This window comes from Arvicanthis niloticus, chromosome 15, assembly GCF_011762505.2.
Source record: "Arvicanthis niloticus isolate mArvNil1 chromosome 15, mArvNil1.pat.X, whole genome shotgun sequence".
In the NCBI taxonomy this organism is placed as follows: Eukaryota; Metazoa; Chordata; class Mammalia; order Rodentia; family Muridae; genus Arvicanthis; species Arvicanthis niloticus.
The window spans coordinates 5,228,588-5,252,964 of NC_047672.1; the positions used below are offsets into that span (position 1 = coordinate 5,228,588).

At 42.6% G+C, this 24,377-nt stretch overlaps 1 protein-coding gene across 3 annotated transcripts in view; it reads right to left on the reverse strand.

Annotated features, from left to right (window-relative positions):
- The window catches only part of Lmbr1 (limb development membrane protein 1), a 140,455-nt gene extending 118,883 nt beyond the window's left edge, over positions 1 to 21,572 (reverse strand). For all 3 annotated transcript variants that reach the window (XM_034519153.2, XM_076913287.1, XM_034519146.2), the window contains exons 1-2: positions 21,308 to 21,572; positions 3,460 to 3,532 (exon numbers count right to left, since the gene is read on the reverse strand). In XM_034519153.2, the coding sequence (XP_034375044.1) occupies positions 3,460 to 3,532; positions 21,308 to 21,373 (139 nt within the window). In that variant the 5' untranslated portion in view covers positions 21,374 to 21,572. The remainder of the gene's footprint in view (positions 1 to 3,459; positions 3,533 to 21,307) is intronic.
- Positions 21,573 to 24,377: the final 2,805 nt, after the last annotated feature.

The following is a 24,377-nucleotide window of genomic DNA, read 5'->3' on the forward strand; positions in this document are numbered from 1 at the left end:
GAGTCGCCTTGCCTTAGTCATGGTGTCTGTTCACAGAAGTAAAACTTTTAACTAAGACAACCTTAGATAGCATTTCAACAATTCAAAAGCATTGTCCAAGAAAGGAAAAGTTTGCAGACAGAAAAAAAATGTATCATTTTCCATATCTTTTTATGTAGCAGGCATACTTCATCAGGATAGCTTCTTCACCGACTCTTCCTCTCCTGAGCCTCCTAGACCCCATATTTTTTGTCTTCATTCAGAAACTTACCAGCTAATTGACTATATAAGTACATAAATATTGCAAATCCCTCCCAGTCCTTCCAGTTCTTCATCTGTCTCATGTCCTGAAAGGCTCTCCTTAAGTCTCTGGCCCTCTGGAAACTCTCTAGCCTCAATGTCAGTGGTGTGTTTTAGCCATTCTTCTCAGTGTCTGTCCTGAATTACAGGCCTCCCAAAATAATTTACAGTCAAAGGTACCACAAAATCAACTTAATGATTAATTTTTATGCCACTACCCCTGTAGTGGGAGGTATTTTTAAAAGTAGCTGATTCAGCTAGTTCCTGGTCTGGCTACCATGTTCCCACTCTATGGTTCCTGCACTAAGGGTGGCACTGACTGTCCAGTGGTGCCAGCCCGAGCCCACAAGACATTGGCGTGGCTGCTGCCCCCACCGATCAGTTCCATGGCATCCATGGTTCTAGACATGGGCCCTGTATCAACCTCGACACCCTCATAGTACTCGGCTCAACCCCAGACCCAGTAGAAATAAGACTCTTAGTGCTTAAAGATTATCCAATGGATTTATATATTAGCAAATACTCAATACACAAGATGCCCAGAAAATTAGAATTGTTAACTCAATTACCTAACCTTGATATGAATAACTACCTGAGACTGCTAGAGACACGAACGTCTGCTGCCATCTCTCCTCTCCTTCCTTCTCTTTCCCTTCTTCCTCTCTCTCCCTCTCCTCCAAATTTTCCGCTCCACCTAGCCTTCTCTGCCCAATCACCATCTCTAGCCTTTATTTTACAAATTAAGGTGAGCAGAAGGGTCACAAGAAGTTACCTGTGTACTGATTCACTCCTCGTCTGCAGCCCCTCCCAGAAAGCGGAATTAGCATCAGAATACAAGACCAGGGGTATCCACAATACTTCCCCCTTTCTGTCCAATTAAAAGACTCTTTTATCTCAGATATAAATTGAGCACAACTATTACCATTTTGTAATTGTAAGGTACAAGATAGACCTAATACCCAGTCCAATATTATTGTCAATAAAAAAACCAATGTCATCTATCATAACTTAAAAGACTATAGTTCTATACCTGGCTTATATCCTGGCTTTAGAATTAATGTCATCTAAAAACCATCCTCTCAAATTTGTTCTCTCAAAGTAAATAGCCTCAGTTGGCTATGAGACTATAAGTCTTCAACCCCGTCAGAAATCCAAAATAACTGAATTAACTGAAGATATGGGAAGCACAAAGCATGGCTTCTAAAACTTAGCCAATTTATAGAGACTACTGAACACCTGGACAGTCCCTATACTACAAAACGTTGGACCATCCAATCTTCAGCCTTCTGGCCCAGGATCATCTGACAGACCTAGTGATGCAGAATTATTAAGGGCTGATTATTCTGTCTTGGCAGATATAATCAGTCAACTATTCCGAAAGTGTGTCCTTTTCTGGACAGTATTTTGTCTGTAGATGAAAAGAGGCAATACTTGCCTAGTGGCTGTCTCACCACTGCTGGAGTAACTCCAAAGATGCTCAATCTCTTCTTATAATCTAAGAAAAGGAAGCTGTCAGGAGCAAACAGGTCTCTAGTCAAATGATCTTTAATGAAGAAATATCTGTACCATCAATTCTGTGGACCTCTGATGTTTTTGAAAATCAACTATCTATGCAAAGCAATCTGGACTGTTTTCCATTAATTACTCTCAGCTATTTCTAATTAAAATCTAGAAAACATCCTAACAATAAACACAGAGCCATGAATTTGCTATAGGCCCCCCCTTAACTCACAGGCTAAACTTCTCAGATCACCTTTAAAAAAAAAAAAAAACAGTTAAAGAAGGACTGGATCTAAGCCTTGTACCTAGAAAATTTTCTATCAATAGAAGAAATTTATACCTAATCTATCACCAAGTCTGGAGAAAAGTTCCCCTGTCTCCTTATCCATATCCATTCTATCCAAGCAACAAGGTCCACAGTCTTTCTCATTTCCTCCAACTATGGGATTAACCTAAAGATCATCTTAATCTACAGTTTTCCTGTATTATCACCCTTAGCTTCCCTTAAATAATGCATTCACGCTTTTCACTTGGACCCTACCCTCTCTTTTCTTCTATGTGTGTAATCTATAAAGCAATGGGACCAGGTATCTTTAAAACAACAGAGGCACTGCCTTGAATCTGCAGAGCTTGACATTTTTGGCAGATTAAAGGATCCAAGGAACACTTCCAAACAGTCACAGAGCCAGGTGATAGCTCTGAAGCAACAAGAGCTGTTCTTTTTATTTCTCTCGAGTTTGATGAGTTTTAAGCTGATGATATTATATCAGAGAAGCTTTAATACAGGTATCACACAGCATTGACCCGTTAGCACAACATCACAGATAGAAAATACTGAGATTTAAAAAAGTAGCTGAGAATTAGCAGAAGATAGTAAGGAATCTGCTAGAATACATACAAAATATTAATCCAAAAATGTGTGAATTGATCAGTTCATTAAAAAATAAAGGTATGAGAAAGCCTGTGATTAACTGGATTAACTGAAGTAATCCAGGGCACTATACAACTGAACAGCGCACAGTTATAGGTACACTGAATGTTATATTGTTTTAGAGAAACAGAGACTGCAGATACGGCTCCGCACTCAACAGCACTTGCTGCTCTTGCAGAGGTCTCAAGTTTGAGTCCCAGCAACTACATGGAAGCCATTTTTAATTCCAGTTCCTGGGGATCCAACACCCTCTTCTGGCCTCTATGCATACAGTGCAAAAATACACATGCAGGCAAAACACTATAGCACATAAGACAAAAATAAGTAAATAAATACATCTTTCTGAAAAAAACAAAAATCAGAGAGAAGGAAGGAAGGAAGGAAGGACACGACAAGTCTGTAATGAGAAAACGAAGGGGCTGGGATGACTAGGATACTCAGTTAGGACCAGCCACAAAGAACCAAACATCCTCATAAATTCTGGAATTTCCCAGATACTAAATAGCCAACGCTATTCTTAGTTAGGTATGAGAGTTGTGATAAGCAAGGACTCTGGTCTGGGCTAGGAGGTGACTGAGTGTAGTCGGGTTCCCTGGAGTTATTTTTAGTATTCTTAGGACCAGGCAACTGTTTATTTCAGCCACCGGCACATTCAGCATGGCTGCTTTGTGTGGGTGGAGCCCATCTTCTCCACACACACACACACACACACCCAGCTCTGATGAAAGCTGTAACAAAACTGTACTTGCCTGATTTTCTCTTGTATCTTTTGATGATGAAGTAGGAAACGACGTAGAGAATGGCAAAAAGAAGAAAACATATCTGAAACAAAGAAATTTAACATGTCATCTGCATTCTTGCCTGTCATTTTTATAACCAACAAGAGATACATCTTTGCTATTTAAAGGAAATGAAGGCTCTATAACTACTGAAAAGTAAAACTTACGGAAAGTTCACAAATATCATTTTTTTTAAATATTAATATGTGAGCTGGTCAATTGTTCTACTTAATACTATTTTGGTGAGAAAGCCAAGTGCAAAGTTTCTTTTCATAACTTGAGAAAATGTTTTTTCAAAGTCATGTAGAAGTGTGTAAAAAGCCAAACCATCGTCTACAATTCTAGAAACTGAAATGAATGGGCCCACACTGTCCTGAAAAGCAAAACGCGCTGAAAGCTCCAGTAATATGTGATGGGCATGCTGGCACCACAACATGACACATTCAGTCACATGGAGCTTTAGCATAAAAGAAGCATCACAGATCAATGTTCAGTAAATGTGCCACATATTAAAATGCTTTATTCTACTGTGGTTTAAGTCTCAAAGATAAATTCCACTTACTCTGTCTAATAAAAACTGTGCAGGATTACTATATGTGGCCTGAGGTTTTACTCAGGATTACTATATGTGACCTGAGGTTTTACTCAGGATTGCTATATGTGACCTGAGGTTTTACTCTCCATGCATGGCAATGCCCTCCCCACTGGAGGAAGGAGCCGGCCAGCTTATCACTACTGATTAGAACTTACAATATAACATACAGAGCATTGTTCTTCACCACATTAGATCAGCAGGCTTACGAAACTCCCTCTTATGAACTATGGCATCTATTTGGCCACACATCAACCCACAGTCCCCTCTCTGGTATACTCTCTACTTTTATGAGCTCGAATTGTTTAGTTTTTCTATATGTGTAGCCTTCACTTGGCAGAATTTCCACAGAGTATCCCTTGATGCCCTACATGGCACAATTTCCTTAAAGCTGAATGGTACACATCAGGATTACATTTTCTTTACCTATTCATCTACTGGCACACACATCAGTTTGTCTCTATAACCTGACATGGTGAGCCCTGAGCACAGTGTCTCTCATAAACCAATTCACTTCCTTTGAATGTGGATCCAGAATGGAAGAGGTAAATCACTTTGCACATCTGCTTTGCATTCTGGAGGATTCATCATACTGTTCTGGTCCAGTGGTACACAAGGCTTCCAGATCCTCAACAGAACTTCTCTCTTGTCCTTTGGAAGCAGCCATTACAACAGATATAAGGTGAGTCTTCCCTTCCATTTCTCTATGACAAAGGGTGCTAAGTACATTTTCATATATCTGTTATATATTTGTATATCTTCTTTTGAGAAATGTCCACCCAAGTCTACCCATTTTTATTTGGGTCCTGTTTGTTGTACACCGTACTTTATTTTTGTCAGAGCTAGGGCAACAAATGGGTAAACAGGGAAGGTCAAGAAACAGGATATCCACCAAAGACCAAATGCTAAAAATAAAGCCTCACACAAGCTTATGAAGCATGTTGAAAAAACCTTGACTTTCAAAGTGCTTAAATCTAGTGAGCACTCTGAGCATGGACCTCTCAGGATGAGTTGGTGGACATGTAATAAAACAGACCCTGACTTGGTTGGTAGTGATCCCTGTCTAAGTCACCCACTTAGAAACCAACACTGGAAATGGAGAGGAGGACCACAGACTGTCAACATCCTCATAATACATCCTTCCTAACATCCGTTCTGGAAGCCTGACGATGTTAAGGATGCTGGCTAAGGCAGGTGGTGGTGGTACACATCTTCAAATCCAACACTGGGAAGGCAGAGGCAGGCAGATCTCTGTGAGTTCAAGGCCAGCTGGTCTACAGAGCCAGTTCCAAGACAGCCAGTGCTGCACAGAGAAACCCTGTCTGTAACAAACAAACAAACAAGCAAAAACAACTGGCTAACAAGAAGATGTTAGTAGAGTTACAACCTCCTCCTGAAATTCTCTGGAGCACAGAAAATGGGTCAACAGGAAAACCAAACGCTGGTGAAGAAACATAATGAAATAGTGGTCTTCAAAGCAATGGATGTCAGGCTCTATGAGCAAGCAAACAGAGTAACTTGGCAGTAAAACAATGAATCCTAAGGTTAAAAGGATGTCAGATGGCTAACAGAGGCTTCCTGAGTTGATTCATTTAGTAAGTTGTTTGCAGTAGGCTTATTACATCTAGGAACCTATTCTAACACTGGAGACACTAGTAAGCAATGACACGTTCTAGAAAGAGTAGTAACAATAAATATAAATATGTAACAGACAATTAAATTATAGGGTGTTTGAGAATAGTATGGGCCTAAGAAAATAAGGAGTACCAGTAGCAGTAGTAGGGGCTCATCTCACCAGGATATCATCTGAGGAAGAATGGCAGGACAAGAGGAGCAAGACCAGCAGTATATAATGCAGAGATAATAGTAATGCCAAGGGCCTGAAGCAGCATGGCTCTGGTGTGTTCAAATGAAAGGGAAAAATAATAGATGAAATGTAGAGATTGACAGGAGTCCAAGGCAGAGGAGATTTGTTACAGGTGCTAGTACTTACTCACACATGGTAACTAAGAAGTTGGCTCTGACCCTGAGGGAGATAGAAATCCATCAGTCTGGACAGAGAGGTGCCATAATCAGACTCAGGGAAGAAACTCACCCCAATTGCTAGGGACACACACACGTGTGCACACACACACACAGACATTATATGTATGTTTGTATGTATATATGTATCAGGACAGAAGCAGAGACCAGGAAAGAACTGAGCACGAAACAAGGCAGGAGACACATCACTCAGACCTGTAGAGTGAAACGTTAGGAAATGATTGAGTTGTGGGTGTTTTGAAAGCAGGCCTGCTAGGACTTGAAAAAATAAACACAAAGTTCTAGTCCTGAGAAACTGGGAAGACTGAGCTACAAAGTCCTGAGTTGGGAAAGATTACAAAAGAAAATGGTTCAGAGGAGGAGCAGGCTCTGCTGAGTTTGAGATACGCACTCAAAGGTGGAAAGCTGAGTGAGTAGGTCTTTATACAAATCTATACTATTCAGGAGAAAGGCTAGACGACACATTAAAAAACAAAGAACAATCAGCAGATGACACACAATGTCCTAAGGTGTAAAAGCAGGCAGAGAAGACAGACAAGTCTGAAAACAGAGCATAGCTCTAGCACATTCAGCATCAGGCAGAGGCTGCCAGACAAGCCGTCACCAAGGGCAGGGCACCTAGGACATCTCCTGACCCACATGAAGGAAAGGGGAATTTACAACAGTGTCAAATACTGCTGACAGGCCAAGCAAGGTAAGGACAGAGGATCAGCAACTGGATCTGGTGGCTTGGAGGTCACTGCACCTAAACAAGAGTTGGTTTTCTGGAGTAATGGAGACAAAAGCCTGGCTCAGTTGGATTCCCCGAAGAGCTAGAAAAAGAAATGCAAGCAGAGTTCTTCCTTAGTGCTGCCACAAAGCAATGGAGTTGTGAGGAGCAACTCAAAGTCAAGAAGCTTTTTTTTTAAGTGAGAAAGTTACAGAAGGAAGAATGAATAATCCAGCAGTCGTTTTAACAGAAGAGGGAAATGGAGTAATGCCGACATAACTACACCGCTGAGGGACTCACAGAAAATATTTCTGTAAGTCAATCGAGGGGCAGGAAATGAGTGAAGGGGGAGAAGGACCATAATAAGGTCGGTGGTGCAGTTGACAACTGGATTGGGCAGCATGAAAGTCACTCCAACTTTAACAAGAGATGTTTTCTGAAGTAGTAGAAACAAAAGCCTGGCTGAGGTAGAGTCTGGGACGAGCTAGAAAAAGGAATAGGCCTGAAGGAGGGAAATGAGGAGAAAGAGGGCAGCTCCCCTAATCTCTGCTCTCAGCTCCTGTGTTCTCTTCATTTGAGCACACCAGAGCCATCCCACATCAGACCCTTGGAATCACTTGTCTCTGCCTCTAAGCCAACTCTCAGATGTCTGAATCTCTAATCCTCTGTCTCACAACTCTTCTTCAGATGACATCTTGACAAAGTGCATGTCTCAATGGCCCTTCTGCTGGTACTTTCTAAACATGCAGCAAGCATCCTGGAGACACCGTAACTCAGTTATTGTCTATTACCTGCCCTTTATGGTACTCTCAGTCTTAGAGAAGGGCAAGGGGGAAGGTGAGTAAGACAGGTGAGTTCAGCTGCTGGTTAAGTAGGACTGCCTAGAAGCAGGCATAAATTGCCTCTTTTGTTGCCTTTCATTCCCTTGAATTTTATCATCAAGTCCATATAGAATTCTGACTCTACATGGAAAGTGGAAAGTGATAACAAATAAATGAAAATTAAAAATACCATAAAAGCAAGGGACAAATAGAGATTAAATGGCCTTTAAAGTTCCAGGCAAACCCAGACTAGAATTCCTGACACCTGAGGTCTGACAATGATGTAAAAAATGATGCTTGATTCTGAGGCAACATAGCTCAAGTCCCCCAAGTAATTTCAACCACCTGATGATCCTAACAACCCCGATACTTTCAGTTCCTTTCCCTTCTCCTTAGTCCACGTCTCCGCTTCTCTTCCTGCACCCGCCCCACCTGCCACTCTCTCTCTCTCTCTCAGCATTCTCTACACACTCTTCAGCATGACAGTTTGTACTTCCACAGGCTTCTGCCTTCCCATCATTCCTCCACTCTTCTAGTCACTACTCTGACCTCATACCTACCAGGTAGCTCAAAGGACCCAGGCAGTGGAATGATGACCCAACAGCCAAACCTCAATGCAGCAACCTCTATCAGCAGTGTCCTTCCTTCTCTGATGGCTTCCCTTTTCTTCAGTCTTTACCAGCTGTGCTCTGACTCATGAGCTGGACACCCTTCCAGTCTCTTTCCACAAGTTCTTCACAGGCTCTGTCACCTCACCAGGTTTAACCACCAGCCCCAGGCAGCCCCTGACCACAGGTAGAAAAGCACCAGCTTATGAGAATGCAAGACAAAATGAGTAAGACCCATGAAGACGGGAAGACAAGTAGAGCCAAGCTCAGGCTGAAGAACAGAGGAGCAGGAACCAGGTCAGACACCTGACTGCAGCAAAGGAACCACGGATACTAGAAGAATGGATGTTCTGATGGAAGAAGAAACAGAATAAAGCCAAAGGATCGGGGAGGACCAGAGCAAAACAGTGTCTTCTGAATATTGCCAGTCACTGTATTCATAAACTCATAGCCATTTTGGCTGCCTGAACAAGAGCTATAGAAGATCAAGTCAGTCAGCTTGATTGCAGCATGGAATGGGGAGGGACTCACAAGCCTTTATCTTTAGCTGAGTAACTACTGATGGTTGAAGTCTTCAGAGGGAGGGATGGTCAGTTTTCTTTAAGGGTATGCCACTGGTAGAGGGTAGGTCAACCACAGTCCAGTAAGTGGTCCCACACTCAGAAGTATATGGGCAGCAAAAACTGATTTGCTGGGGAAGAAAAAAAAAGGAAAGGAAGGAAGGAAGAAAAGTAGGGAAGGGAAGGAGGGAAAGGAAACAAAGTTGGAAGGAGGTCAGAAGTTGATCTGAGAGAAGTTAGGAGATAAGTAAAGGATGAATAGGATCAAAATACAATATATACATGTATAAAATTCTCAAATAAAAATTCTTAAACAAAAATAGATCTTCAACACTCCCCCCAAAATAAGAATACAAGTCTTGAGCAAAGATGTTTAGGATTTTTTAAAATGACACTTAAAAGTAAAAAATAAAAATTTTGGGGCTGGAGAGTTGGCTCAGTGGTTAAGAGCACTGACTGCTCTTCCAGAGGTCCTGAGTTCAATTCCCAGCAACAACATGGTGGCTCACAACCATCTGTAATGAAATCCGATGCTCTCTTCTGGTATGTCTGAAGAGAGCAACAGTGTACTCACAAATATGAAATAAATAAATCAAAAAAAAAATAAAAATTTCAGAAATTCCAGGGAGTTTTAAATTACAAATAATGAAAGGTAATGAACAGAAGGCCTGGGAGCCAGAATGCACAGATGAAACCAAGGGGAAGCCATGTATTCAGGAGGACAGGCAAGGCTACAAATTATAAAAACATTAAGTGCTATTCCAATGGAATAAAAGCTACTGGTCATGTATATAAAAATACATCTGTAAGAGATGGGCCAGAAACCAAAGAACTGAGTACAGTATGGTTTCCCAAGGTGGACTGCACGCTCTTCTCCTCTACGTGAACACAACTTTTCCTCAGTGAGAGCCTTACAGACAAGTGAAAAGAATGCAAGCTACCATGGTGCCTTCTACTCTCCAGGAACAAGTCCCTAAGCTAAGAAAGGAGTAAAGTGTTACAGTAGCTCACCACTAAAAGATGAGACACGGACGACAGGAGTTGATGGGTGAGCTCTGAGGATAATGAGCTTCCCTCTACTGCCAGAAAAGAACAGTCATGCTACCACCCCTCCCAGAGAAACCCACAGCACTTCTCAGTGACATCCAGCATGTGGAGAAGGCAATCCAAGCCCTTGGAGTCACTGGCTTTTTTACTCCTGATTTGAACTGAAGGACCTAGTCCCCAATGACTCAAATTTAATATATACTGTTAAAATTTAATAATCTTAAATTCCAGGTGTAACACTGAACTTAGATTCAAGCTGGTACATTATAATAAAATTTTACTACTTAGCTTTTTATTTAAGATCTAAAAGTGAAAGATGCCAAGTTGGATCAGAAACAACTCTACCCACCCTGAGAGCTAAGACCTACTCCTGAGAGGTGCACTGTCTGCACCAGATTTATGTTAATATCATTAATCCAAAATATAAAGACATAAGTATGATGAAAGGCTACAAACTAACCACCAATTAGAGCAATTTTAAATCATACTTCTTTGAAATTACCCCAATGACAAAGAAAAGTTAGAACCCAGATCAATAAAAGACACGAAGAGCCTTGAAGACGCCATATCCTGACCCATCCTAGAGGAACCACTGCACTCAGAGCAGTTGAGGAAGCTGGACTCCCAGGAGCTCTTCCACCCAAGATCTCAATGTCATAGGATCACAGAGACAGCTGGACTCTGAGGAGTTCTGACACAAGCAAGATAACAGGACAGACAGGCTCCAGTCAGAGACAGTGGGTGCAGGTAGCACTAGAAATAACCAGATGGCGAAAGGCAAGCACAAGAACATAAGTAACAGAAAGTAAGGTTATTTGGCATCATCAGAACCCAGTTCTCCCACTATAGCAAGCCCTGGACACGCCATCGTACCGGAAAAACAGGATTCAGATTTAAAATCACTTCTCATGATGATGAGAGAGGACTTTAAGAAGGACATAAATAACTCCCTTTCTCGCTTCCTCCAGTCACAGCCCCACCTAGATGGCTTGTATTTTTTATGGCCAGGAATGTGTCTTCCTGCTTTGGGTCTTTTCCACCCATAGACGGGCCTACTGCCTGAGGCTTGATTCAGGGAACAATGTCCTCCACCTGGAATGTGCCCCGGGGAAAGTGAAGGACTGAAATCTTATTTTCAGTTCCTCGTTCTGGAATCTGCACTTTTCTGCCCAGGTCTAAAGGCAAAGAAATCTACACATATTTCATAAAATGGCCTTTATAATTTTTCACTCTACAGTAACCAGGTAGAAGCCCTTAAAGAGGAAACACAAAAATTCCAGTCAATTTTCCTTAAGGACTCAATTTCTCTTAAGGACTCATTCCCCAATAAAAAGACGTAGATTAACAGACTGGATACATAAAAAGGACCCAGCATTTTGCTGCGTACAGGAGGCACGCACCTCAATGACAAAGACAGACTCTACCTCAGAGTAAAAGTCTGGAAAACAATTTTCCAAGCAAATGGTCCCAAGAAACAAGCTGGGGGAGGGGGGAGGGATGGGTAGGGGGAAGTGGGAAAGGGGATAACATCTGAAATGTAAATAAAATAGCCAATAAAAAATTAATTTAAAAAGACACAAAGAAAGATCTAATAAAAAAAAAGAAATAAAATATCAATAAATCTCAAAAAAAAAGACACAAAGAATCCACTTGTTAATTTAAGAAATATAGAAAGATGAAACAGGCACTGGAGAGATGGCTCAGTGAGAAATGCTTGCTATACAAACATGAGAACCTGAGTTCAGATTCCCAGAACACACATAAAAGCAAGGCTCAGCAACATACATCTGTAACCTCAGTGCGCAGGAAGCTGAGACAAGCAGATCTTGGGGGTTTACTAGCCAGCTATTCTAACCCAGACAGTGAGCTCCATGATTTAATGCACCACTCTAGGCTAGAATTTTTCTCAACCTCCTTTACTAAGAGTTCAACCTCCCTCTAGCCCCACCACCTAGAGGTAACTTTCTAGGAACAGGATATTGAAGCACAGGTTATTAGGATATAGGGGAAGTGGGCCTGTTTAGAAATAGTTCCTTGGGGGCAAGTCCAATCTTCGTTGTTCTCAGTCTAGTACACTAGCAAACACCAAACACAAAACAGCAGCTGCAGACCAGTCCACTCGGCAGACACCACACACAAATCAGCAAGGGCAGTTCAATCTAGAAGAAACCACAAGGCTTGCAAACCAGCCTGAGTTCACCATGGAAGTGGCAAGAGGCCGCAGGAGCTCCATGAGAAGTTCTTTGGTAAGTTTCTATGAAGTCACCACAAGTGAAGCTCAACAACTCAATGTAAAGCGAACCAACACACGCATGCTCTCGGCGAAGAATGAAATGTAAAGCGAAGCAACACACGCATGCTCTCGGCGAAGAATGAAATGTGAGGCGAAGCAACACACGCATGCTCTCGGCGAAGAATGAAATGTGAGGTGAAGCAAAAGTGAGCCAACGCCCCAGCTCCCACTGTCTACAGAGTCATGTTTATATTCTTCCTAAACACTGTGTGTCCTTTCATTCGTCTCCTTCAGCAAAACATTCTTTCTTTCAACTGTGTCACCTCCAGGAAAACATTATTTCACGTGTCTGCTTTGCAAGACATCCTTTCACCCATGTGCCCCAGCAAAACATCATTTGACATAACTGACTTTTCAAGAAACCAAAAGTTTTCCACTTCACACCACAATTCACAATACAATTCACACCATACACATACAATTCATACCATACACACATACGTGATTGGAAAGACAGATAAATATACAAATATTTCTCTACTGTAGTCCTGACTATGCTGGAACCTGTTCTGCCAGCAAAGCTGGCCGTGACCCCAGAGAGCCACCTGCCTCTGCCTCTGAGTGCTGGAACTGCGTTTCAATTCTTATTCCCAGATTAAACTGGAGTTACGTTAAAAAAATAGGAAGTAAATTGAAAGATAGAAATAAGACAAAGTAGACCCTTAAATTATTCTATAAAATAGAAAAGGAAGAGACATTTCCAAAGAAGAACCGTGCCCTTCTTGTGAGAGCCCTTTACTCCTTTATCCTTCATGACTGTACGGCCAGAGCCACACAGCCAATGCTGCCAAGTCTGTTCCCTGCTTAAGATGGAGCCTGGCCCCTCTTTGAATTATATTTGCATAAACTTTCCTTTGTTGCTTATTTCTAGGAACAGATAACTCCACAGACCTTCGCCTTTTACAAGCTGCAGGGTTAGCTGGGTAAGGTCTCACACTAAGGGCACCATTCTCTTTATTCCATTTCTTCTCTTTTAGCACACACCTTTACTCCAACATTACATTTCTGGTGTTCTTTTTCTCTTTAAACTATATGTTTTATATTTCTTTTTGCACTTCTTGCTCTTTTTTCATTGCAGATCTGTTTAAGAGGATCACTGATAACTGTGTAGCAGAGTCGATGTTAGACTGTCTTGAAATCTCTGCCAATAAAATTAGCTCAAAGCTTTTCCATTTAGCCTTAAGCAAATTTTTAGGACAAGCCCAAGCAGTGACATTCTTTGCCAAAATATCATGAGTGGTCTCTTGCCCAGTTGCTAAAACTCTTGCCCAGTTTCTCCTATGAAACCTCTTGAGCTAGGATTCAATTGTCCAATGGCTCTCAGCAATTATGTGTTCTAAGCTCCTGCTATGATAGTCCATGGCAGCATCCAACTACTTTCCTAGTCCAAAGTCCCAAAGTCTTGCATATTTCTCCCCAAAATAGCATGGTCAGTACTATCACAGCATTAGTCTACTCCCTGGTACCAACTTCTGTCTTGGTTTTCTATTGCTGTGAAGAGGAACCATGACTTCAATAAGGCTACTACATATGGAAGACACAGTTTGTTGAGAGTTACAGTTTCAGACGGTAAGTCCACAATCATTATGGTACGGTGCATGGCAGCATTCAGGCATAAGGCTCCAACAGTAGCTGAAAGCTTACCTCCTGACCCACAAACACAAAGCCATGGACCAGCATGGGCTTCTGAAACCTCAAAGTACTCCCCAGTAACACATCTGCTCCAATAAGGCTCCTAATTCTTCCCAAACAATTCCACCAACTAGGTACCAAGCATTCAAATATATTAGGCTATACATTCACTGTCATTCAAAGTACTACAACAATTAATGAGAAAAGAGGCCATAAATGTGAAAACAGAGCAAGAAAAAGTATATTGAAGGATTTGACAGGAGGAAAGGTACGGTATAAGAGATATAAAAAATAGGTAAGAACCAATGTAACCAAAAGTATTAAAGACATCTACAATGAAAACTACATAGTACTCAAAAACCTGAAGAAGACACTAGAAGGTGGGAAGACTTCCAATGTTCATGGACTGAAATAACTAATACTATTAAAATGGCATACTACCAAAGCAATCCACAAATCCAACGCACCAAACCAAAATACTGACGTTTTCCACAAAACTATAAAAAGCAACCAAAACACTATTTGGAGTCATAAAGACCTCCTAGTATCTAAAACAATCCTGAGTTAAAAAAAAAAAAAAAGTATGACTGGAGGTACCACAATCAATTCTTGACTTCAAAATACAATACTGCACCATACTAACAAAATCAGCAGGTATACAAAATAAAAGCAGATATGTAAAGCAATGAATAATGGACCAAGAAATAAATTATGTATCTACAGCTATATGGTTCTTAACAAACGTTCCAAAAATAGTGAAGTAAAGGCACTATCTTATACAAGTAGTACTGGGAAACTGAATAGCCATATATAGAAGGTTGAAACTAGATCTCTCTCTCTCTCTCTCTCCCACCCTACACAAACATCAACTGAAAAATAGATCAAAGACCTTAATGTAAGACTTGAAACTATTAGAGGGAAGCACAGAGGAACCACTACCTGGTAGGACTCCAATAGCTCAAGAAATTAAAGCAAGAACTAACAGATGAAATTACACCAAATTAAAAAGCTTCTGAGGAGCAAACAAAACTACAGTGTGAAGTGTTATCCCACAGGTTAGAGAAAATCTTTTGTCAGCTATTAATCTGAACGAGAATTAATAACCAGAATATTTTAACTCCAACTTTAACAACAAAATAAATAATCCAATCAATAAATGACACATGATCTCAACAGATACTTTAAATGAAAGAAAGGAAGAAAGAGAGAAAGGAAGGAAGGAAAGAAGGGATGGAGGGAGGGAGGGAGGAAGGAAGGGAGAAAGAGAGAGAAAGAAAGGAAGGAAGGACAAACAGAAGGAAGGAAGGAAGGAAGGAAGGAAGGAAGGAAGGAAGGAAGGAAGGAAAGAAGGAAGGAGGGAAGGAAAGATAACATCCTTTGCTATCAAGGAATGGAAACCAAGATTCCATCAGCCAAATGGTTCTTACCCAAAATGCTGCTGAAGATGTGAACAAAAAGGAACCTTTATATACATTGGAAGATATATGAATCAGTCACTATAGAAATAGAGATTCAAAAAAAAACCTACAAACAGACCTACATATAGCTCAGTCATAGCACTCCTGCACAGGAGCTGCACTCCTGTGTTTATCATAGCGCCATTCACAACAGCCTACTGACATGATAGTGCTGGGGAGAGTGCTTTGATTTAATCGGAAATCTGCGTGTCTGAATGCTGAAGGTCCTCAGTTGTGTTTTGATGGATCAATAATGCCAACAGCCAATGGCTGGGCAAAGAGAGGCAGGACTTCTAGATTCCTGGGGGCTAGGAGACAGGAAAGAGGAGGCGATGCAGAATCAAAAGACAGATCAAATTTAGAGCTGCAGGAGGAAGATCATCCAAAATGTAGTTGGGAAGGGAAAGTGGCTCCCGAAAGGGCTGACCAGAAGCATCCTGGGCAGCATGGACCATTGGGCCTCACAGAAGGCAACAGGATAGCAAAGTTAAATGTAGATTTAGAAGGTGTTGAACCAGTAGTAGCAGAGGGAAAAGTATGCTAGCTTAGGGAGGGTTAGAACTGCCCGGCCTTTGAGTAGCCAAGGCATTTCAAAACTAAGCTAATGTGTGATCCAAAGAGCTCCTAGGTGGGAGCTCTGGCTGGAAGGCAAAGGGGAGTAGCTAAAATTACCATTACACAGTAGTCTACTGACAGACAACTGAACTAAAAAGACATGGTACATATACACAGTGGAGAATTATTCAGCTGGAAAGAAAGATGAAGCTGTTTTGCATTGGAGATGGATGGAAAAAGAAGAACTCAGGATAAGTGAAAACAGACAAGAGAAGCATTATATGTTTTCTTTCCTAGGTGGAAACTGATTTGATTAAAGACCTGAAAGTAGAAGGGGGAATAAAAAAGGAAGGGTAAAAGGACCGGGAGAGCAAAGGGGAGAAGCAAGTGGACACAATCAAATGGGGATATATGAATACATAGAAATGTCACAGTAAAATTCAATCATTGGTATGACTAATGTGCATATTTTTAACACATGAATGATGGCATTCACCTATATTCTCAGCTCTTGCGAAATGGAAGAAGGATGACCAGCAGTTCAAGTTCGTCTTCAGTAATACAATGAGAGTTCAAGGCTAACCATGCCTATATAAGACACTGTCTCTCACAAAGAAAAAGACCCACTAGAGTACTTTATTTAAAATGATGTAACCCAAAAGGAAGAAATAACTGTCACGTATCATCATGTACTAAAAAAAGCATAGAGCAAAAACCCTCATATGCATAAAATATAAATATTTTAAATAAATAAATAATTTCTACATGCATCAACTTTATTTAAAAAGGTGACTAAAACACTACTTTAGCTAGGTGACATTAATTCATCATGAGTGAAAAAGTAAACCTAAGCCAAATACATAAGAGAAAATGTGAATTTTAAAACAACCTAAAATTAGAGCCTTCCTCAACTGCTAAAGAATACCTATCTACAAAGCATCAAAAACTAACTAACAATGAGGAAGGCAAAGCTTCTCTACGACCTACATACAACAAGGCAAGGGTACGAAGCAGTTCTAGGAATCCTACTTAGTGCAAGAAAACAAGAAAAAGGATTTAAGTTAATAAGTAAAACTGCCTTTATACACACATGGCTGTATAATCAAATTGAAAAAAATCTGAATACACAGAAAGATCTAGAACTTAATACATAATTATATCAAGAGTGAAGGTCGCACGGCTAAAATACTGAAGTCAATCACTTTCCTATATGCCAGCAATGGACAAGTGCAATTTTTGTTTTGGCTTAGTCTCAGTTTTTATGTCAGAATTTTGTTGTTTGCTTGCTTTTTGTTTTGAGACAGGGTGTCACTATATAGCCCTGACTGGCCTGAAGCTCCTCATATAGACCAGAGTAGCCCTAAAATGACATAGATCTGCCAGTCTCTACCTGTGGAGATGCTGGGATTAAAAGTATGTGCCACCAATCTGAACCGGCCACCTACTGTAACCAGACAAGACTTCCAATGGAGGGATGGGAATACCAACTTAGCCACAAAATCTCTGACCACAATTTGTCCTACCTACAAGATGTTCAGGGATGAAGATGGAGCAGACATTGAGGAAATGGCCAACCTATGACTGGCCCAACCTGAGACCCCGCCATTAATGTCATATTAACATATAAAGTAATATTCCACTGTACATGCAAAGAGGAACCTAGCATAACTGTCTTCTGAGAGGCTTCATCCAGCAGCTGATGGAAACAGATGCAGAGACCCACAGACAAACATTAGGCAGAGCTCAGGGCATCTTGTGAACGAGTGGGGACATAAGATTGTGGGACAACACAAGAAAACCTACAGAATCAACTAACCTGGGTCCACTGGGGCTCAGAGACTGAACCACCAACCAAAGAGGATGCAACAGACATACCTATGCCCCCTACACATATGCAACAGATGTGAAGCTTAAGTCTCTAAGTGGAACACATAAAAACTGGAGCAGGGGCTCTCTTTGACTACATTTTCTGCCTTGGATCCCTTTCCCCTAACTGGGCTGCCTTGTCTAGCCTGGACAGAAGATGTGTCTAGTCCTACTGCACTTGATTTGCCAAGGCAAGTTAATATTAACGGGAGGCCTCCCTTTCTCTGAGGAAATAGGGGGAGGGGCAGTGAGAGGGATGGACTGAGAGGAAAGGAGGGAGGAGAAGCTTCAATTGATCAAGATGTAAAGTAAATTAATTAATTAGTTATTTTAAAAAGCATGTGCTACCAGCCCAGGAACAAGTGAAATTTTAATATAAAACACACATCATTTATACTAGCATGCCAAAAAAAATTATTAACAGAATGCGTAGAAATCTAACAAAACATATTTAAAATATACATAAGAAAACCTTAACACTATAATGAAAAACATCTAAAAATAACTTTAATAAATGAGAGATAGTCCATGTTCATGAATAGGAAGTTGTAAGTTCTTCCTATTTGATCTACAAACTGAATGCAATCCCAATCAAAACCCAAGCAAGTTACTTTGTAGATATAAACAAACTTATGCCAAAGTTTATGCAGAGAATCAAATCCAAGACTAATCAGCACAATCTGAAGAGAAAGAATATAACCAAAGGACTTTTGTAAAGTAAAAATAAAGCTTAAGTAATCAACGAAGTACTGACCAATGGAACGGAACAGGAATGCTAGAAATATAGCCATGTAATACAGCTAGCTAATCTTTCACAAAACACAAAGACAATACAATGAGAAAAATACTGTATGTTGTTGAAACAACTAGACATCCACCCTAAATATGCAAAAAAAAAAAAAAAAAAAAAAAGTAATACAGGCACTCACTCCAGCCCATTACCAGGAATTGTGAGATATCTACTGTGCTCACTGGGATTTTCCAAAAACAGCTCTCAGAACTTAAAGGATGCACTTGTACTGCTGTAGTAATGTTTCCGATTCCTGAGTGTGCCAGAGCTGATCCACCCTGAGAGAACTTCAGAAACTAACAGATGTCTACCGCCAGGTGCACCAGGCACAGAGCAATGGGTAAACCTGCCACTTATCTGGGCTGACACTGTAATTCAATGGTGAAGGACTCAGATTCAGTTCCCAGTACCACATGACAATCCACAACTACTTCTAACTCCAGTCCCAAAGATCCGATGCCTTCTTCTGGACTCCATGGGCATCATGCATATACATGATACACAGATAAAACATTCATACATATAAAATAAAGAATTTTAAAAATAAAACAAAAATTAGCCTACGGCCTTAGATGCCAGAGCAGCAGTTACTCTTTGAGAAGATAAAAGTTCCAACTGTTGAGGAAACGTGGGCCTCTGGCAAGGTAGCAAAATTCTATTTCTGCATCTGAAACCACGATTAATGAAGTATGTTTTGTAGAAAATGCATCTAGGGCATACTTAAAATTATAAATTCTTTTCTAGTGGCATAATTTGTGGGAGTAACTAACCACTTTCTCATTGGCTTTAAGGTCCACTCCACAAAGTGAACGTCATACCTGGCTGTGATTGGAGATAAGAATGTGTGGGTAAAGAGGTCACGACCCTAGGACAGAACCTACTTACTACTATACTGCTAACTGGAAACCACATTAAGCTAACTCCTACTGACTTACTGTTAAACCCAGGGATTAGTGCATCTTTCAACCTTCATCAGCGATGCTTTCTATATAGATGATGGTTAACGGAGACCCAAAATGGTCATGGTGCAAAGAATATGAGACTACAGAATGAATGTTCAGCCCTGAATAGAAATTCTGTACCAGTCCCCTCTTCCTAAGACTTAAAATAATTGTGGAATACGGGGCAGAAAGATTGTAAGAACCAGAAGCAGTGGATATTCATATAGAACCAGTGTTTTCCAGCTATGACAGGGCAGTTATACAAAGGAACTGAGGGTGGTCATAACCTGGGTAAGTTCAACCCAGACAAAAATCTCAGTACAGAGACAGGAAGTAAACAGAAGTCCCACCCCTATCTGAGGAGTTACTAACAACTGATAGTTGCTAAAAGAGAGTCAGTTTTCTTTAAGAGTGTGCTACAGATAGCTCAACCATAGCCCCCAATGAATACCCACACTCCCAAGAGAGTAAGTGCAGCACAAATTTGATTCAAATGGGTTTAAAAAAAAAAAGTCATGAAAGTTGAGTGGAGAGAGGTCTGGGAGGAGTTGAGGAGAGATGAATGAAATACATTGTATGAAATATTCAAAGAAGTAATAGAAATTAACCAACTGCACCATACTAAACTCTATCAACTCAGATTTATGGATCTCCTTTTACTCCAGTAGGACTTGGCAAGCCAGTTCTCAATTTTAAAAATCAGTAACTGCACAAACTGGACCATTGTGAACCAGAATGTGCTTACCTGGAACCAAGGGTGTGACTGACCAGGAAAAGTGAGCTAGAAGAGAGCTGAATGCAAATGTGTACCTTGGACATACTTTGCAGAGTTATGGAGACACAAACTAATCCATTTATAATAGTGTAGGGTATCTGGAAAGGCGCTCATCAAAGGAGACCTTAGGGAGCCAAGCTGGCTTCCTGACCTGCTAGAAGCAGCAGGATAAAGCAGGTTCGCCCTTTCCAGAGCAGCTGTTTCACAGCACTGCAGGCTTCTGCTCCCACCCTTCCTAGGAAAGACCTGTCTTCACTCCTATGAAGTTTTTAACTCTGTCCTGGCTAGGGGGTTATAGAGAGGGGGGAGTTGTAGGTGGGAGGCCAGAACCACTGCAGGGCTGGAAGCTTAGGAAGCCAGACACTGTCTGCACCTACACTTGAGCCACAGCCAGCTCAGCCCAAGTACCAGGTATCATGCCAGGCCAGACTAGAAGAAAAGAGGCAGCCACCCATCACCCTACACCCTCAGTCAGCTGGATTCGGGATAAACTCAGGTGAAGATGGTGAAGGTGATAAAGGTGCAGATGAGTTGAATGGACGCATAGGGAGAGTACAGGAGAAATGGGCATGGGTTAAGTGTAGGTGACTGGGGGTGGAGGGGGAAGGGGGGGTAGGATGATGGGAAGGGCTGCCAGTGATGGAAGAGCCTAGATAGCAGGTGAAAGGAAGTGGGCACAGGTGACTGGAAGCGGACAGAGATGATAGGAGGCAGCTCTGGGAAAGAGAGGGGCACAGGTGACCATAGGGACTTTGCAGAAGGGGGACACAGGTATGGGGGGTATAAAGGTGGCGGGAGAGGGACAGTGAGGGTGAAGGAAGGGAACATAAGTAAAGAGAGGACAGAAAGGAGGGGAGAGAGAGCTGGTGGCGCGAGGGAGACCTATGAGAGGAGAGGGCAGTAGGGTGACAGGCAAGGAGGTGACAGAGGTGAGGAGATGGGGAGCAGGTGACCGGGTCGCAGGTGACAGAGGACGTAAACTGAATCGATCTGCTGCAGACCCGGTGGGGCGCTGGAAGGCCGGCGTGCGTGAGGGTGTCCGGGAAGAAGCTATGGGATCGTGCTGATCTGCGCTGCGCTCCTGGGTCCAGCGCGCGGCGCAGCACCAGGGAACCGCCCGGCCACGCACCGTGGACTCTCGCACTTGGCTGTGGAAGTGCTGCTCCCGCGCCGACACCTCGTCCTGCCCTTCCATCCTCCTTCATGCCCGCCGCAGGGCCGCCCCCGTCCGCGCGCTCCGCCGCACCATTGCCCGCGGGCGGCGGGGCTACACAGTCTCTTGTGGCCGGACAGGAACGCCACCTAGAACCGCAGCCGGCTGGTAAAACGCCGCCTCAGCTCAGGGAGAAGCGGTTCAGGACGCGGGAGGCGGGGAATGGCCACAACCTGGGCGGGGCTTGAGGTCGGGGTGGGACTTGTACGTCACTCTGAGAGCGCCGTGCGTCAGAGACGCGCGCCTCTGCGCCTGGGGCTACGGGCCCACGGTCGCTAGGCGCCACGGGGCGTGGCTGGAGGGATGGGGGCGGGGTCTTTAGGGTCTCGGGCTGAAACAGACCTCTGAAGCGAGCTGGGGCAGGACGAAAATCTCGGAGTTGGGCCTGAAGTGTTGGCGTCCATCCAGCCTTGTTGGTCATTGCCCAGGGCTGGGAGTGAGGGCGGGGCCGAGGCTTCCGGCAGGGCTGTGAGGTCTAGAGGCCTCAGCCCTGGTGCGGACGGGATTCGGAGATGCGAGGAGATCCAGGCACAGGTGCACCCGGCCCACCCTTGCTTGCTTTAGCTTTTGGATGACGCGGGCTCCTCAGCCTTGCTCCACCCTTGCTGTCGGTATCCGAGCTCAGCACTGGGCTCGCCCAGCCTGAAGACCTAGGGTCTACTACGGAAAATTCCTCTCCTAAGCAAGTGCAAAGCGGGAAAGCGGTTGCAGCGTAGATCTCTGAAGTCCTGCCTCTGGGGAGATAAGACAGCCTCTGTCCTGGAGGACAGAGATATCCTAGGGCCCTCAGCCCTGAAGATGGGCTCTGATGCTAGCTAGGGTCAGGTTCATGATCCTCTGTGGGCCTTAAACAACGCCCTTGATTTGAAGCACGGCTAAATAAGCCAACACAGCCATTTCCCTCTATTCTGCAATTTTTGTTTTAAAATTGAAATTTAAAGGAATATTTGGTTGGTTTAGTTTGGTTTTTCGAGACCCGGTTCTCTGTGTAGTCCTGGTTGTCCTCCCTCTGGAAGGGCAGGATTAAAGGCCTACACCAACACCGCTGGGCTTAAAAGGAGTGTTTGCAATTTCGATTCTGGGTTCATTTGGTAGGAGAGCCTGAAATACCTGAGGCTTGCTCCCAGAAGTTCCAGCTACAGCAGGCTGATGAACAAGCAACAACTTTTATCTAAATAAGTTCTCCTTTGATATGTCTTTAAATGGCTCAGCCCTAAAGAATAATGAAAAGACTTTTTTTTTTTTCTGGACACCTGCATTCTGGGAGCTATGTAATTAAATACCCACCTGAATTGTTCTGGATGAACCCCGGGGTAATCTGTCCAAATCAAAGGATAAACACATCAGCTTTTGAGGTGTGTAGCGCTTGGGCAGATAATCCAGAAAGTGAAAGCATACAGTATTTCACATCTTTCCAATTGGATACTGCAACCATTTAAACCTTTACATTTCTGCTGCAGGGCTATTTCATGGAAGCTTACCCAACTCTTATTCAGTTGTATCATTTTCTTTGTCACTTTTGAAACTTAACCAGGATAGCCAACTTCAAAAATGGACACCATTCCCCTGCCAAGCACATTGAGTCACCCTTCTGTCCCCTGGCTTTGCTTCTCTTCCAGTGAGAAGCAGTTACCCTTGAGTCTAGCCCCGACTATGTAATTTGCTCCAGTCAGTGGGAAAATCAAAATGATGACAGTGTTGGGAAAAGGCCTGTGCCTTGTGCCCTTCCTGTGACCCCTAGTGATTCCAGCACCCAGTAAAAAGAAGCCTCAGGCAAGCTGGAGTCGGGCATTGCATCCCTTCTGCTGCTTGAACCAACCCCTTTCCCACATTCCTCTTGTCAGACACAGACAGATGTGGCATGTTTTGTACTCATTTGTGGACCATGGTTTTTATATTTATACCTAAAATATTACATACATATACATTGCCAAGGACCAGCCTCGGCTTGGAGAGGGGTTCTGAGAGAAGGGGTGCCTGAGAGCTGCCAAACAACTCAAAGTCAAATTGTGGGTCCAAACTGATGGCCTATGTGCTGCTCAAGACAACTTTGGCTTTCCAGATTGTGCTTGATATGTCTGTCTCTCCCCCCCCCCCAGTGTGTGTGTGTGTGTGTGTGTGTGTGTGTGTGTTCTGCTTGAGATAGCTTTTCAGATTGCTCTCTGTGTTCTTGGCTTGAGACAGCTTTCTCTTGCTATTGTAAAAACAAAAAACAAAAAACCTCTGAAGAGCTCATCTCTTGCAAACCAAAGTCCCTTTTTTATTTACATATCAATTCAGTCATTACCCCAGGTTCCCTTTTGATTATGCCATGAATCAGCATCCCACGACCCCAGCCCCTTGATTCTTAGAGACAGTACAAGACAATAAGATAGCTGGGTGGGACCCCATCCTGAAATTACCATTCTGGCCTTACCTGGACCTAAATTAGCTGTCTCAGGCTGACCTTGAACTCATGAGCATAACCAAAAAGACTTAGCTGTATGGGACCTTGCCTTGTTATCACCACTCCCTAGTCTCCATCTCCCTCCTTAGTATCTTTCTGACAAGCTGGCTCATAGTGTAGCTGCCTCTGTTCTTTTAGATCGGTGAAACTCCTTATACAATTCATATTGCATCCTTATATTTTGCATAGTTAAGAAATTATATATTTTCAAACTCATGTTTTCAACATTCTTTCCCACAGCCTTAAGGGCTATCCTGAAGGTCACAGTGTTCTGACACTCCCTCACCTCCTAACTCAAGCTGTCCCTGATTCATCATCTCGTTGTTAACCTTGGCAGAACATTCCTTATGCCTCTAGCAATCATCAGCACTTGTGAAGACCCACACCCTACTGGATCTGTTCCAGGGGCAGTAAACCATGCCAAACTGTCCCTTACAAGTCCCATGCCAAACTCGAAATATAAGACATGTAAGTAGCAGTAAGGCTGGAAAAGCAAAGAGAGAAAAAGAAAAAAGAGAGAAAGGAAGAGGGCGTGGAAAT